General features: G+C 41.4%; 1 protein-coding gene across 11 annotated transcripts in view; it reads left to right on the plus strand.

Annotated features, from left to right (window-relative positions):
- The window catches only part of DIP2C (disco interacting protein 2 homolog C), a 486518-nt gene that overhangs the window by 456605 nt on the left and 13984 nt on the right, over window positions 1-15929 (plus strand). For all 11 annotated transcript variants that reach the window (XM_037891029.2, XM_043541506.1, XM_007054120.4 and 8 more), the window contains 3 exons: window positions 7614-7671; window positions 9052-9126; window positions 10565-10739. In XM_037891029.2, the coding sequence (XP_037746957.1) occupies window positions 7614-7671; window positions 9052-9126; window positions 10565-10739 (308 nt within the window). The remainder of the gene's footprint in view (window positions 1-7613; window positions 7672-9051; window positions 9127-10564; window positions 10740-15929) is intronic.

Raw genomic sequence — 15929 nt, forward strand, 5'->3', positions numbered from 1 at the left:
TGATGCACTGCCTCCCATGTGGTACTGGAGAGTAACCAGTTGGTCCCAGCCAGTGATGGTCCTACCTTGGGTCTGACTCTCCCTGCCCTGGGAACTGCGACAACTGTGGTCAGTCCCAGCTACCAGCTCAGCATCCTCATTGACTTCCTGCCTACATGGAGCTCACGGTGCTGGCAGACCACTGAATGCCATGCTCTGCCCGCAGCTCCTGTGCACCAAGCCGACTGCACTAAAGGGGGCCCCGCTGCCTGTGAGCCCAGTGTGAGTGAGCCTTGCTATCTTAATCCCTGGGCCCCTGGGAATTTGAGAAGGGGGGTGAGGAGAGGTATCACACAGTCAATGAATGTTACGATGTCCTAGAATGTTGGTGCAGTTTCATTTTAGCAGCTGTGAGGTGTAATCTTTTTGAACAGAACTGTGAGATAACATGAAAGGTGCTTTGGGAAATAACATTAGTGCTTTTGACACCCACTCTTATTATAATTATATTGATCTAAGCTGCTGTACTTTATTACTCATATTCTTGGAAGGTATAGGGTTTTCAGTTCTTTGAGTTGTTGTAGTAAACTATGGGGAAGTGCAATTGCGTTTAGTTTTGGGGGTTTTTTTTCCTGTACATAGGAAGGCTCTCAACAAAGTTTCCGAACCCTGATCTAAAATATTCATTTGTTTTATAAGTGTAAATATAGTGTTATATGTTTATGACTTACCCATTTGTTCTCTTTCAGCAGAAGCTTTTTAGTTCTCTGCCTTTCTACAAGTAAATAGCTTTGTAAAGTTTGAGCGGGGTCTTGTTTTAAAGAGACCATTAAACACTTTGTTGTTTTCTAACACTAGTTTGGTTTTTATAGAAGAGAAAATATAAAAAGGGGTAGAAATGTAGCCCGTATTGTGGCCTCAGGTAAATGTCCCTTGTCTTCCTGGTATTGTGAAAAGGTCCCTATTTAATGCAAGTGAGTCTTTTTTAAGAATGGCTGCTGTATATTCCTTAGGTGCCTAAGGCACTTCAGCAACTTTGAAATTTTTACCCATCATTACTAAGTCCCATGGGCTTCCAGTGCGATTTAAATGCTCCTGAAAATTCTGACCTATATTTTAATAAGTGTAACAGATCAAGGGGCATATTTCATTTAACTCCGTGGTGATTGTTTCATCAGCATTTCCCAATGACTTGCATTGGGAATATGGCAGTCCTAGTTTAAGTGCAAGAATGTTATCGTCTCATAGTTTCTTATAGACCCCCTCCCCCACCAAATTCGTCGGCTTAATCTGATCTACCTAAACCACCGTGGGACACCCTCCTGAGTTCTTCATAAACTGTATTGGTTGTGGGTGAGATTGCCTCTAGGTGCACTTTGTAAAATGGGTGTAAAAGTTAAATATTAAATGTACAGGGGGTTAGGAACCAGGCCCTTTTCCTGTTTTTATTATTTGTGTTATGGTTGTGATTGCAGGCCCCAACTAAAATTGGGCCTCCATTCTGTTAAACACCCTACAAATGCATAGTGAGAGACAGTTCCCGGCCCCCAAGGAATTTACAGTCTAAATAGATGAGGCAAGGAATGTGAGGGGAAATAGAGACACAAAGAGATCAAGCAATTTGCCCCCCAGGTCACAGCAGATGAGTGACTGGGCTGGAAAAAGAACCTAGGTCGTCTGACATCAGAGCAATGCCCTATGCACTAGACTACACTGTGTTTTCCTAATATGCAGAGGTAAGAAGGAAAGTGGCTTCAAAGATTGCAACTGCAGCAGTGTTATGGGGGGAGTGTTTCTTGGCTAACAGTGTCTTACAACGTGTAGGGCATGACAGGTCAAAACCAACACCTTAAACTCTGCCTGGGAGTTCTGTGGCAGCCAGCCAAACAATGGAAAGTGTTTCCTGCTTAAACATACTACTTAGTATGCAGCCAGAATGCAGCTGTCTAACTTCAGCTTCCACGTGATCTCAAGGTATAGCCCCACAGAGGGAACGCTACAGTAGTTTAGTCTGAAAGTCACAACGGCTTGGATAAGTGGAAAAAGTCCTCACTCTTCCTTCCAGGTAGAGTACTTTAGGGGGAAGACTTTCTAATTTATCATAGAAATATAGGGCTGGAAGGGGCCTCAAGAGGTCACCCCCAGTCCATGCACCCCACCACCAAATTGAGGCAGGATTAAGTACACCTAGAAAAGCACTTTTGGTCACAGTTGCTATCTACGCAGCTGCTATCCAGGAGCAGCCAAGGATCTAACAAGACCCATGCTTTCTGCTGTGTTGCAGAATCTGAAACCATAGCTCTAAGAGGTGTGAACTGTGCCATTCATCTCCAAGGGGACTAATTCAGGTACTCAATGATAACAAAGTATTAACTACATCACGGCTCTTCAAAAGGAGAAGGGAGGCTATAGTTATGATCTGCACAACCTATTGAGAGTGACAGCTCATTTTGGCACTACCAGTGAATGAGGTTTGGAGAGCACTGTTACTTTCTCCACCCCAACCAAGAAGCCAAACCTAAGGAGCCTAGCAGAGCCCAGTGGGCCATGTGAGGCCCCCACAATGGGTCAGGCTCTAACAGCCTGGTGGGGCATATAAGCCTCACTGGGCAGTGAGGTGAGCCCATCACAAAGAGTCCAGCAGAGACCATGGGTGTGTTCAGACCCCACTGAGGAGGAGCTCAAACCCGAAGAACCCAAAGAGCATGTGTGATCACAGTTAGAAAATCTGCACACCAGTACTTTGGGGATGGAGCTTATTGTGGGGGCATAGTTTAAAACAGTGTTAGCACAGATTTTTTTCCAGCCTGATCCATGACAGCGGTGAACACCTTGGCACAGTGAAAGGCCTATTTTGTCTTTAGGTCAGGCATAAAATACTTTCAGTATTTAAGATTTTAGAAGTCTTTCTAACTTGTAATCATAGATATATAAGGATGGAAGGGACCTCAAGAGGTCATCTAGTCCATACACCCCACCCCCATGCAGAGGTGGGATTAAATATACATAGACCATTCATGACAGGTGTTTGTCTAACCTATTCTTTAAAAATTCCAAAGACAGGGATTTTACAACCTTCCTAGATAGCCTGCTCCAGTGTTTAATTATCCTTATAATTAAATAGTTTTTTTCCTAATATCCAACCTAAATGTCTCTTGCTGCCAATTACTTCTTGTTTTACCGTTGATGGACATGAAGAACAGTTAGTCAGTCTCTTCTTTATAACAACCTTTTACATATTTGAAGACTGTCATCTGATCCCCCCTCAGCATTCTCTAGACTAAACAGGCCCAATTCATTCAATCTGTCCTCAAAGGTCATGTTTTCTAAACCTTTTTTCAGTTTTGTTACTCTCCTCTGGACTCTTTCCAATTTGTTCACCTCTTTCTTAAAGTGGGGAACACAAAACTGGACACAGTTCTCCAGGTGATGCCTCAACTGTGCTGAATATGCATAACAGTTGCCTCCTGGGTCTTACATAGGAACATAAGAATGGCCATACTGGGTCAGACCAAAGGTCCATCTAGCCCAGCATCCTGCCTTCCAACAGTGGCCAACGCCAGGTTCCCCAGAGGGAATGAACAGAACAGGTAATCATCAAGTGATCCATCCTTTGTGCCCCATTCCCAGCTTCTGGCAAACAGAGGTTAGGGACACTATCCCTGACCATCCTGGCTAATAGCCATTGATGGACCTATCCTCCATGAATTTTTCTAGTTCCTTTTTGAACCCTGTTATAGTCTTGGCCTTCATAACATCCTCTGGCAAAGAGTTCCACAGGTTGACTGTGCATTGTGTGAAAAAATACTTCCTTTTGTTTGTTTGAAACCTGCTGCCTATTAATTTCATTTGGTGGCCCCTAGTTCTTAATCATAGAAGGTTAGGGTTGGAAGGGACCTCAGGAGGTCATCTAGTCCAACCCTCTGCTTGAAGCAGGACCAATCCCCAATTTTTGCCCCAGATCCCTAAATGGTCCCCTCAAGGGTTGAACTTACAACCCTGGGTTTAGCAGGCCAATGCTCAAACCACTGAGCTATCTCTCCCCCTGTGTTATGAGAAGGAGTAAATAACACTTCCTGTTCACTTTCTCCATACCAGTCATGATTTTGTAGACCTCTCTCATATCCCCCCTTAGTCGTCTTTTTTCCAAGATGAAAAGTCCCAGTCTTATTCATCTCTCCTCATACGGAAGCCATTCCATACCCCTAATCATTTTTGTTGCCCTTTTCTGAATCTTTTCCAAATCCAGTATATCTTTTTTGAGCTGGGGCGACCACATCTTCACGCTGTATTCAAGATGTGGGCATACCATGGATTTATATAGAAGCAATATGATATTTTCTGTCTTATTATCTATCCCTTTCTTAATGATTCCCAACATTCTGTTTGCTTTTTTGACTGCTGCTGCACATTGAGTGGATGTTTTCACAGAACTATCCACAGTGACTCCAAGATCTCTTTCTTGAGTGGTAACAGCTAGTTTAGACCCCATCATTTTATACATATAGTTGGGATTATGTTGTCCAATGTGCATTACTTTGCATTTATCAACAGTGAATTTCATCTGCCTTTTTGTTGCCCAGTCACTAGTTTTGAGAGATCCTTTTGTAACTCTTCGCAGTCTGCCTGGGACTTAACTATCTTGAGCAGTTTTGTATCATCTGCAAATTTTGCCGCCTCACTGTTTACCCCTTTTTCCAAATCATTTATGAATATGTTGAATAGGATCGGTCCCAGTACAGACCTCTGCGGGACATCACTATTTATAGCTCTCGATTCTGAAAACTAGCCATTTATTCTTACCCTTTGTTTCCTATCTTTTAAATCTCCCCACTGTATTTTCCACTGCATGCATCCGATGAAGTGAGCTGTAGCTCACAAAAGCTTATGCTCAAATAAATTCGTTCGTCTCTAAGGTGCCACAAGTACTCCTTATCTTTTAACCAGTTACCAATCCATGAAAGAACCTTCCCTCTTATCCCATGACTGCTTACTTTCCTTAAGAGCCTTTGGTGAGGGACTTTGTCAAAGGCTTTCTGAAAATTTAAATACACTGTATCCACTGGATCCCCCTTGTCCACGCTCCTGTTAACACATCCTAGAATGACATTTGCCTTTGTCATAACTGCATATTACTGTTGTCTTATATTCAATTTGTGATCCAAATAACCACCAGAGCCTTTTCTGTGGTGCTGCTGCCTAGCCAGTTATTCCCTATTTTGTATTTTGGGCATTTGATTTTTGCTTCTTAAGTGTAGTACTTGGCACTTAGGTATGTAAAATCTTTAAGGTTTTCTGGAGTGTTTTTTTAATTGGACTTTAATTGACCTGAAAGTGTTCCTTAAACAGATTCTGTGTTCTGGTGAATTCTCAAAGAGTGTGTGATCACCTGTATAAAGCATTTATTTTAACCCGGAACATCTTGGAACTTCAAAAAAAAAAAAAAAAAAAAAGCTGTTGCTTATACAATACTCAGATCACCAGTCAAATTAATCCTTACTACTGAGCAAAAAGATCTGTCTGGAAATTTACCATTTTTATTTCTCCCACTTTCTTTGTCTCATAAACATCAACTTTCATAGAATAGACTCAGTTCTTTAGTACTGGGGTTCTCAATCTTTTTCTTTCTGAGGTCCCCCCTAACGTACTGTAAAAACTCCCCCAGCCCACTATTGCCATAACTGTTTTTCTGCGTATAAAAGCTAGGGACAGCGTTAGAAGGTAGCAAGCAGGACAGTTGCACAGGGCCCTGTACCACGGTGGGACCCACAAAGCTAAGTTGCTCAGGCTTCAGCTTCAGCCCGAGGTGGCGGGGCTTAGGGCCCCAAGCTTCAGTCCTATACAGCTTTGGCTTTCTGCCCTGGGCCCCAGCAAGTCTAACACTGGCCGTGCTTGGGGGATCCCCTCAAACCTGTTTGCAGCTCCCCAGGGGGCCCTGGACCCCTGGTTGAGAACCACTGCTATAGTACATATCAGTTAGGAATTACTGTATGTGTCAGTCCAAATTTGTCTTCTGCATTTCCTTAAATATTGTGTACTTGTCTATTTGAAAATTTAAAACATGAAAGCATTGAAAACTCGAGTGCATCGTTAGTTACCAACTTGATTAGGCACCACTTAGAACAAATGACTGGAACTCAAGTGTTCTGCACAATTTTATTGTAGCTACAGCTGTCTCACTTACTTTCTGCCTGGTTAGAGAGCTGAGGAAGCTATTTGTAGCAAGCCTCTTTTCTGGCTGCGTATTTTCCACAGGCAGACTTGAATTTCTGAACCTTATCCTCTTCCCCAGTTCAAGGCAATTGGGCAGTGCCTCAATTCCTGCAGTTACTAGAAAATAATTCAGAATTGTCTACAAGGCTCCACTGTCTGGCCATGCCCCTTTCACCTTCACACCAGATCCTTTGCCCCCAGTACCATGAACAAAAGCTGTGGTTCGCACTCCTGCCTGTCCATTGCAGTCCTAGCTGCTAGGGCTGGCTCTGGGGTCAGCAGTGAGAGAGATACACTTCCCACACTTGCCTCTTTCGGTAGGGGCTGAAATTTCCAAGGCTCTGTTCTCCAAATGGGACCATTCACTGAGCTCTGTAATTGTTCCTCCTTCCTATCCTGGCAGAGCAGGCTAAATGGAACAAGCTGAAGTGTAAGTGGTACTCCACCTGTAAGTTGACCAAGTGATGAATCACAAAATGGGAGATCTGCCATGATTGCTCCTAGCCCATAGCACCTTGCTGTACCCTGGGTAGGAGTTTAGAGTTTGGATAGTTTGTTTAGGGCCTTCACTTAACCACAGCAATGCACATGCATCACCAAGACTCCTTCAGCAACTTGTGTATTGCAGGTCAAGCTTCTTAGGACTCCTTAAAACAAACTATTCAAGTCCAGTAATTTTCCCCTACACCTCTAAAGGGAGAATTCCAGGGTGCCATACTAGTTTCTCTAGTGTATAAGTGAATCACTTGGCAAGGAAGGTAGAATTTCCAAGGAGAGTGGGAACCCAAATGTCTCAACTAGGAAAGAGGTCAGTCCCAGACAGCAAATAAACTTTCCATTTCACAAATTCGTTGGTTGTTTGAAGTGTTTGCCAAACACACACTCCACTAAAAATAATTACACAAAAGTTGCAAATACAGACCGATATCAGTCTGTTGTTTAGTTGTGAGCTACTTGCTATGACCCTGTCTTTCACTACTAGCTGTTCTTGGAGCATGATTGGTCACCTAAGCCACAAGTTGCTATGCCTTGACTAGATGATTGAAACATTTATAAATAGATTATGGGAAACTGAAGGTTAATTCTGTTTATTGTGAACAGATTTTTCATTTCCCTTGAATATGCTCTGAACAAAAAGTCTACTGGAAATAAATAAAAGGCTGCAAATACCATTGCAGAGTTCTATATTTGAACAAATGTTCATTAATGCCTTTTTTCATTATTCCCCCAGTTACGTTCTACAGGGTTGCCTGTTCTGGATATTATTTACCATTGCACAGATGTCATACTTTCTGAATTTATGTTCAGTATTGCAACCATGAAGCTGTCCTAGATACCTTTTTTAAAAATACCCTATTGAAATAAAATAACCGTACATGCAATCAGGTCTGATGCACGCTATCGTTACGTCTATTTTACAGAGTTCGTTTAGTAGAGAGAGGATCACCTCATAGCTTGCCCCTAATGGAATCAGGAAAAGTAAGTACTGAACATGTCTTCTGTACTGTTAAACGTTTCTTTAATTTCCACTTTGTTAATTTTTCTAAGGTGAATTTAGTGCTGAGGAAAGCTCTAACAGCTGTACAGACTGCGGTCCTGTCGTTATCCACAGAGACGTTACAGCACAGTAGCATTGACAGAGCTCTTAACATTACTCTAACAACTTATCTCCCTTTGTTCTGAGGGAATTGCTTCCTACTCCTGAGATGGTAGTTCACTGTCTGCCCCACAGTCACTCCTCTGACTTGCTTTAGAGACCACTACTGGCACCTTTCTTGGCAGTGGTGGTTTTAATGATGACACATATCTCCTGTAAACTGGACTGAGACCACCAAGACATTTCCACCAGACATCTGGCAGGGGAAACATCTCTGGGATGTATGGGAAACAGTGTGGACTGGTGGTTAGACCACTAGGTTCTATACCTGACTCTATCACTGGCTGAGTTGGTGATCATGGACAAGTCATTTTACCTCCCCGTACCTCGGTTTCCTCCTCTGTAAAATGGGGATGACACTGATTGTCTGTGTAGAGCATTTTGAGATCTACTGATGAAAAGCGCTATATAAGAACTACATATTTACTTATTGCTACCAAGATGGGCTAAATTTGAACCAGTTTCTGTAAATGTGAAAGGATCTATTGCTGCCCTGAGCATCCAGACAATCTAGCTTAAAGAACTGAAATGGAGGCTCTTGGCACCATAATATATTCATTATTTTCCCCATATGAATGTTATCTTTGGCAGAAAACACTATCTGTCTATCAGGGTTTTATCCTGCCATCTGTTCTTATAGTGTATGGGCACCTTCCATAGGAAGCCATAGCAAAGTCCCTAGTGGATTTCCTGCAGTTACTGGTTCTTGTCCCATTTCTGAGTAAAAACTCTATTTGGGGTAGAGTTTTTGGTTTTGAATGTTTTAGAGCCTATTCAGTATTTTAAAAATTATTTATTTATTTTTGGTAGGAGGGGGGTGTCACTGTTGTGTCATTCTTACGACAGAAAGGCTTTTACGAAGAGGAGGGTTTGCAGCATTTCCTAAATACAGTCAGTCTGGATTGGCTTACTCTCTTATGCAGTTTTCTTCCACATCTGAATCCCTTGACTGATAAAAAGGAAAGAGAGGGATTTTCTTATCAAAAAGTTTACTGGCAGCAATCTGTAACAGCACAGAATTAGGTATATCTACCACAACTAGCTAATACCATTCCTTAAGTAATATGTCAAAGTTTTTAAAGATTTTTTTAACGAGTCAGGTAAAGGGCTTCTGGGGACAAGTATCATTTATATAGTTACATAAACAGACACGTACATCATCTGGTTTCTTACAGAATATGACTCACTTTGTCTTTTAATAGATCCTCCCGGGAGTTCGCATCATTATTGCTAATCCTGAAACAAAGGGACCCTTAGGGGATTCTCATCTTGGTGAGGTGAGTCACAAAAATTGCCCCTCGGTCTGTAATGAATGAAATTACAGGAGCAAAAGCCACTTTACACTGTATTAGTGGCTTCCTTAAATAAATATAAAGATATGCCAAGCTCATAAATACCTGTCCACCATACAGCTTTATAACGTGTGAAATTAACAGTAAAAGAGTTGCTGTTGCTGTTAAAAACCTTGTTCTTGTTGAACTTCAAAACTGTGAGTATCTCTTTAAGAAAAGCTTGGAGACCCTTTTTTAAAATAACCTGCTTTTTCCATCTACATTTTTTACTTGTCTTATTACTTCTGACATGGAGTAATGGATATTTCTTTGATTAGTCTAACTTCAACTACATAGAGTTCCTTTATTCTTTTTCTGATCACTATAACCTAAAATGTTCTGTTTAATGTAGTTTAGCAAAGTTGTACACATTTCCTGCTTATTTCATGTTTCAGAGAATAATAAAATTGAACTTAACATTTTATTTTCAATGAGCAAATAAAGATTTCAATAAATGAAATAATTTGTATGGTCATGATTAAAATTACAGTACAACTTTTGAGAATATATAATCTTTCTGAAAAAATGAGTTCCCGAAATCCCAATGTTTTGTGCTAAGGCTGGAGTACAATATTTTGGCTAAAAAATACTGTCAGTGCCTTTTTCATTATTCCGGAAAAGGTCATTAGTATAGCTTAGTACTGACTTGCCTGTCTCTCAAGAGTTGTTGTGAAGCTATCTTTAATATTTTGAAGATGAAAAGTGCTTTGTAAATACTAAGTGCTATTATTGTTTAATAACTAAGGGGCACACTCACCAAAGTAGTCTTATTGGGTGAGTTTCTGGCCCCTTGGCATTATACCAAATAAAAAGACCAAGACAGTGTAAACAGTCTTGGATCAAGTTGGGGAAGAATTTCCCCAGCATAGACACTGTGAAAGACCTGTCTATAAAGCTGTCATCAAAGGACCACCCTCAAAGTGCTAGTGTAGCGGGCATGAGTGGAAGGGGCATGTCAGGGCAGCATCACAGAACACAGCACTGTGGAAATGCTGGGTAGCACTGCAGCCCACAGTACAATCCTATGAGACTGATAGAAATTAGACAGTTCTGGGGGCTTGTCAAAGTTATGCCAGGAGCCTCTTGAGCCCTCAGAGCAGCCCAGGACCAGGAGAATGCAAAGGCTAGGCACCACTTCCCTGAGTGACTCCTCACTCATTGACTTCACTCATTGACTTCAGCAAAGCTACTCATGTGTAAGGCAAGCAGGATTTGGCCCTCAAATAAGTATAGAAATAAGGTGAGTGTTGAATCAGAAAACATCATGCTAAAAGGTGCTATAGAAGTATCTAGTTATGATTAAAAATAGACGCAAGAATTTTCAAGAATTCTTCACTCTGGATAGATACTTTAATTAATGCCAGTGTAATTGCTTTTAACTTAGATATGGGTTCACAGTGCTCATAATGCCAGTGGATATTTTACCATATATGGAGATGAATCTCTGCAATCAGATCACTTTAATTCAAGACTCAGCTTTGGAGACACACAGACTATTTGGGCTCGGACTGGCTATTTGGGGTTCTTGAGGAGAACAGAACTTACAGATGCAAATGGAGGTAAGACCGCTAGTTCCATTTAAAAATGTGTGTTTATACATAGCTTTGAAAGTGCTATAAAGTTGTTCACTCACATGTAGCCTGGTCTGTTGTATGCGTCAACATTCACCATTAAGTGCTCTATAACCCTCCAAAGAAGCATTTTCAAAATAGATGTCAATAAGAAAATAAAACAGTGAAACAAGATGCCTGCCAAAAATGACTACCTGGTTATATTCCTTTTGTTAGATGTGTGCTTTTGTATGTTTTCTATACACACTGTAAGCTCCCTGAGGAAGAGACCTTCTGATTCTGTATACAAAATGTCTCTAATACTTTTCGTCTGGAAAAAATATGGAATATTCTTACATGTTTTGCACCACTGCTGCAACTGGATCTGCATGGACAGATCTTTGCTTATGGAACACTGCTGCAGGATTGGGGATTGGGCTTTTTGTGAAGACACCCTCATTTATTAATCCTGTTTCTGTGAAGTTATTAACAAAACCTTTCCTATTTTTGAACTCACCCTGTCTTTAAGACTAAAGGAGCAAGTAATAAACATTTACTATAAGCTGTAGCTTGTAAATGAAGATACAGGGAATATTTTGTTTTCTATCAAGGAAGCACAGGGCCATGTTAATCACTAGTGACATACCCTATCTTTTGTCAATATACAGTATAAGTAAACAAATGCTGTGAGGCAAAAGACAGTCAGTGTGGCTGAAATTCTCTGACTGGGAAATTATTATGACTTGCAAAATACAGAGACTGGCTGTGATGGTAGCTGAAATTGCTAGCGAAGTATAGTTTCCAGTGTATCAATAGTGTTCACAGTGCCACTGTTAAGAACCAACTGAATCTGTTTGAATTACGGCTGTCAAGCAATTAAAAACATTAATTGCGATTAATTCCACTGTTAAACAATAATGGAATACTATTTATTTTAAAAAATGTGGATGTTTTATACATTTTCAAATATATTGATTTCAATTACAACACAGAATACAAAGTGTCAAGTGCTCACTTTATTTTTATTTTTGATTACAAATATTTGCACTGTAAAAAACAAAAGAAACAGTATTTTTGAATTCACCTAATACAAGTACTGTAGCGCAATCCCTTTGTCATGAAAGTTGAATTTACAAATGTAGAATTATATAAAAAAAAACCTGCATTCAAAAATAAAACAATGTAAAACTTTAGCGCCTACAAGTCTACTCAGTCCTACTTCTTGTTCAGCCAGTCACTCAGACAAACAAGTTTGCTTGCAATTTGCAGGAGATAATGCTGACCGCTTCTTGCTTATAATGTCACCTGAAAGTGAGAACAGGCGTTCACATGGCACTGTTGTAGCTGGCGTCGCAAGATATTTATGTGGCAGATGTGCTAAAGATTCATATGTCCCTTCAAGCTTCAACCACCATTCCAGAGGACATGCATCCATGCTGATAACAAGTTCTGCTCAATAACGATCAAAAGCAGTGCGGACCGATGCATGTTCATTTTCATCATCTGAGTCAGATGCCACCAGAAGAAAGTTGATTTTCTTTTTTGGTGGTTTGGGTTCTGTAGTTTCCGCATTGGCATGTTGCTCTTTTAAGACTTCTGAAAGCATGATCCACACCTTGTCCCTCTGAGATTTTGGACGGCGCTTCAGATTCTTAAACCTTGGGTCGAGTGCTGTAGCTATTTTTAGAAATCTCACATTGGTACTTCCTTTGCGTTTTGTGAAATCTGCAGTGACAGTGTTCGTAAATCAAACAACATGTGCTGGCTCATCATCCGAGACTGCTATAGCATGAAATATATGGCAGATTGCAGGTAAAACAGAGCAGGAACATACAATTCTCCTCCAAGGAGTTCAGTCACAAATTTAATTAATGCATTATTTTTTTAACGAGCATTATCAGCATGGAAGCATGTCATCTGGAATGGTGGCCGAAGCATAAAGGGGCATACGGATGTTTAGCATATCTGGCACGTAAATATCTTGCAATGCCAGCTACAAAAGTGCCATGTGAACGCCTGTTCTCACCTTCAGGTGACATTGTAAATAAGAAGCAGGCAGCAGTATCTCCCGTGAATGTAAACAAACTTGTTTCTCTTAGAAATTGGCTGGACAAGAAGTAGGACTGAGTGGACTTGTAGGCTAAAGTTTTACATTGTTTCGTTTCTTCATGCAGTTATATAACCAAAAAAAATCTACATTTGTAAGTTATACTTTCACTATAGATACGCACTACAGTACTTGTATGAGGTGAATTGAAAACTGGTATTTCTCTTGGTTATCATTTTTACAGTGCAAATATTTGTAATAAAAATAATAATATAAAGTGAGCACTGTACACTTTGTATTCTGTGTTGTAATAGAAATCAATATATTTGAAAATGTAGAAAAATATCCAAAATCTTTAATAAATTTCAGTTGGTCTTCTATTGTTTAATGGTGTGATTAATCGCAATTACATTTTTAATCGCAATTAATTTTTTTGAGTTAATCCCATGAGTTAAATGCGATTAATTGACAGCCCTAATTTGAATAGAACCTAATCAGAAGAATTTGATAAGTCTGAAGCCCTGTTTATAATTGCTGTGTATTAAGATTACTGTCCAGTTCCTCATATTTAGATCTTCCTAAAGGCATTTAATCTTATATAGTAACTCCTCACTTAAAGTCGTCCCAGTTAACATTTCGTTGTTATTTTGCTGATCAATTAGAGAACATGCTCGTTTAAAGTTGCGCAATGCTCCCCTATAACGTCGTTTGGCAGCCGCCTGCTTTGTCTACTGCTTGCAGGAAGAGCAGCCCGTTGCAGCTAGCTGGGGGGGGCTTGGAACCAGGGTGGACTGGCAGCCCCCCAACAGCTCCCCGCTCCCCTAAGTCCCCTGTGCGGCAGCCGCCCAGGAGGCTACCAGTTGCCGGCAGTTCAGCTGGCCCTCATAGAATCATAGAATATCAGAGTTGGAAGGGACCTCTGGAGGTCATCTAGTCCAACCCCCTGCCCAGAGCAGGATCAATCCCAACTAAATCATCCCAGCCAGGGCTTTGTCAAGCCTGACCTTAAAAACCTCTAAGGAAGGGGATTCCACTACCTCCCTAGGTAACGCATTCCAGTGTTTCACCACCCTCCTAGTGAAAAAGTTTTTCCTAATATCCAACCTAAACCTCCCCCACTGCAACTTGAGACCATTACTCCTTGTCCTGTCATCTGCTATCACTGAGAATAGTCTAGAACCATCCTCTTTGGATCCACCTTTCAGGTAATTAAAAGCAGCTATCAAATCCCCCCTCATTCTTCTCTTCCATAGACTAAACAATCCCAGTTCCCTCAGCCTCTCCTCGTAAGTCATGTGTTCCAGACCCCTAATCATTTTTGTTGCCCTTCGCTGGACTCTCTCCAATTTCTCCACATCCTTCTTGTAGCGTGGGGCCCAAAACTGGACACAGTACTCCAGATGAGGCCTCACCAATGTTGAATAGAGGGGAACGATCACGTCCCTCGATCTGCTGGCAATGCCCCTACTTATACACTCCAAAATGCCATTGGCCTTCTTGGCAACAAAGGCACACTGTTGACTCATATCCAGCTTCTCGTGCTTCCCGCACTGCCATGTGCTGCTCCTGCCCTCTGCCTTGGAGCTGCTCTCCAGAGCCTTCTGCTTGCTGAGCGGGGCTAATGTCAGGGTGTCCCCCTGCTCCTGCACCCCACTTACCCCATCTCCATCGGGGGGGGTGGGGAGGGACATGAGGGCAGAGGGAGCTTCCTGGTAGCAGCTGCTGCGATCCCAGCTTGCTGATTAACTTAACAAGGTAGTGAACTTAAGAGTGACAGGTTTCAGAGTAACAGCCATGTTAGTCTGTATTCGCAAAAAGAAAAGGAGTACTTGTGGCACCTTAGAGACTAACCAATTTATTTGAGCATAAGCTTTCGTGAGCTGCAGCTCACTTCATCGGATGCATACTGTGGAAAGTGTAGAAGATCTTATTATATACACACAAAGCATGAAAAAATACCTCCTCCCACCCCACTCTCCTGCTGGTAATAGCTTATCTAAAGTGATCACTCACCTTGATTATCATACACAATGTAAGGAGAGTGGTCACTTTAGATAAGCTATTACCAACAGGAGAGTGAGTTTGTGGGGGGGGGGGGGGGTGAGAAAACCTGGATTTGTGCTGGAAATGGCCCAACTTGATTATCATACACATTGTAAGGAGAGTGATCACATTAGATAAGCTATTACCAGCAGGAGAGTGGGGTGGGAGGAGGTATTTTTTCATGCTTTGTGTGTATATAATAAGATCTTCTACACTTTCCACAGTATTCATCCGATGAAGTGAGCTGTAGCTCACGAAAGCTTATGCTCAGATAAATTGGTTAGTCTCTAAGGTGCCACAAGTACAACTTAAGAGTGGTGTCAGCGTATTTAAAGGGGAAATGCGCATCTCTCTCTCTCACACACAGGGTGCGTGTCTCTGTCTGCCATGCTGTCTCCCCTCCCTCCATTCCTGCTGCCTTGTAGAGTCTGAGGCTACATTAACGAGTTAACCTTTGAGGGCTCAGCCGAGTGCTAGTTCATCATTTAGCAGTAAGGCATTCCCTGGGAAATATACCACCCTCTGACTCCACCACCTCAACCAAGCTGCACAATCATATCTGTGTACAGTATTAAATTGTTTGTTTAAAACTTATACTCTGTGTGTGTGTGTGTGTGTGTGTGTGTGTGTAGTCTTTTGTCTGGCAAAAAAAAAATTTCCGGGGAACCTAACCCCCCCCCCATTTACATTAATTCTTATGGGGAAATCGGATTCGCTTAACATGGTTTCGCTTAAAGTCGCATTTTTCAGGAACATAACTACAACATTAAGTGAGGAGTTACTGTAAAGCATTTTGTAGGATTTTCTCGCTTTATTAATTATTTTATCCAGGAAGATGCCCTGAAGCTATAAGGGGTCCAAGGAGCAGCAGGGATTCTTATTCTGAGAGAATAGTAACTGAGTGTTTTCTAGTCTTTCGTTTCCAGTGGAATAAATCTTCCCATGAAGTAGTCGTGGCACACCTCCCTCTCCTTCCTTTCTCAACTCCCTCTTCAGAAGGACAGGTCCCTCTTCTACACAGCATCTGGGAGATGTCTTCATTGAGATTCAAACGCCATTGCCACAGCCAATATATTTTCTCTTATGGATGACATATGTTAGTTTATGAT

Source organism: Chelonia mydas, chromosome 2 (genome assembly GCF_015237465.2).
Source record: "Chelonia mydas isolate rCheMyd1 chromosome 2, rCheMyd1.pri.v2, whole genome shotgun sequence".
Lineage (NCBI taxonomy): Eukaryota > Metazoa > Chordata > Testudines > Cheloniidae > Chelonia > Chelonia mydas.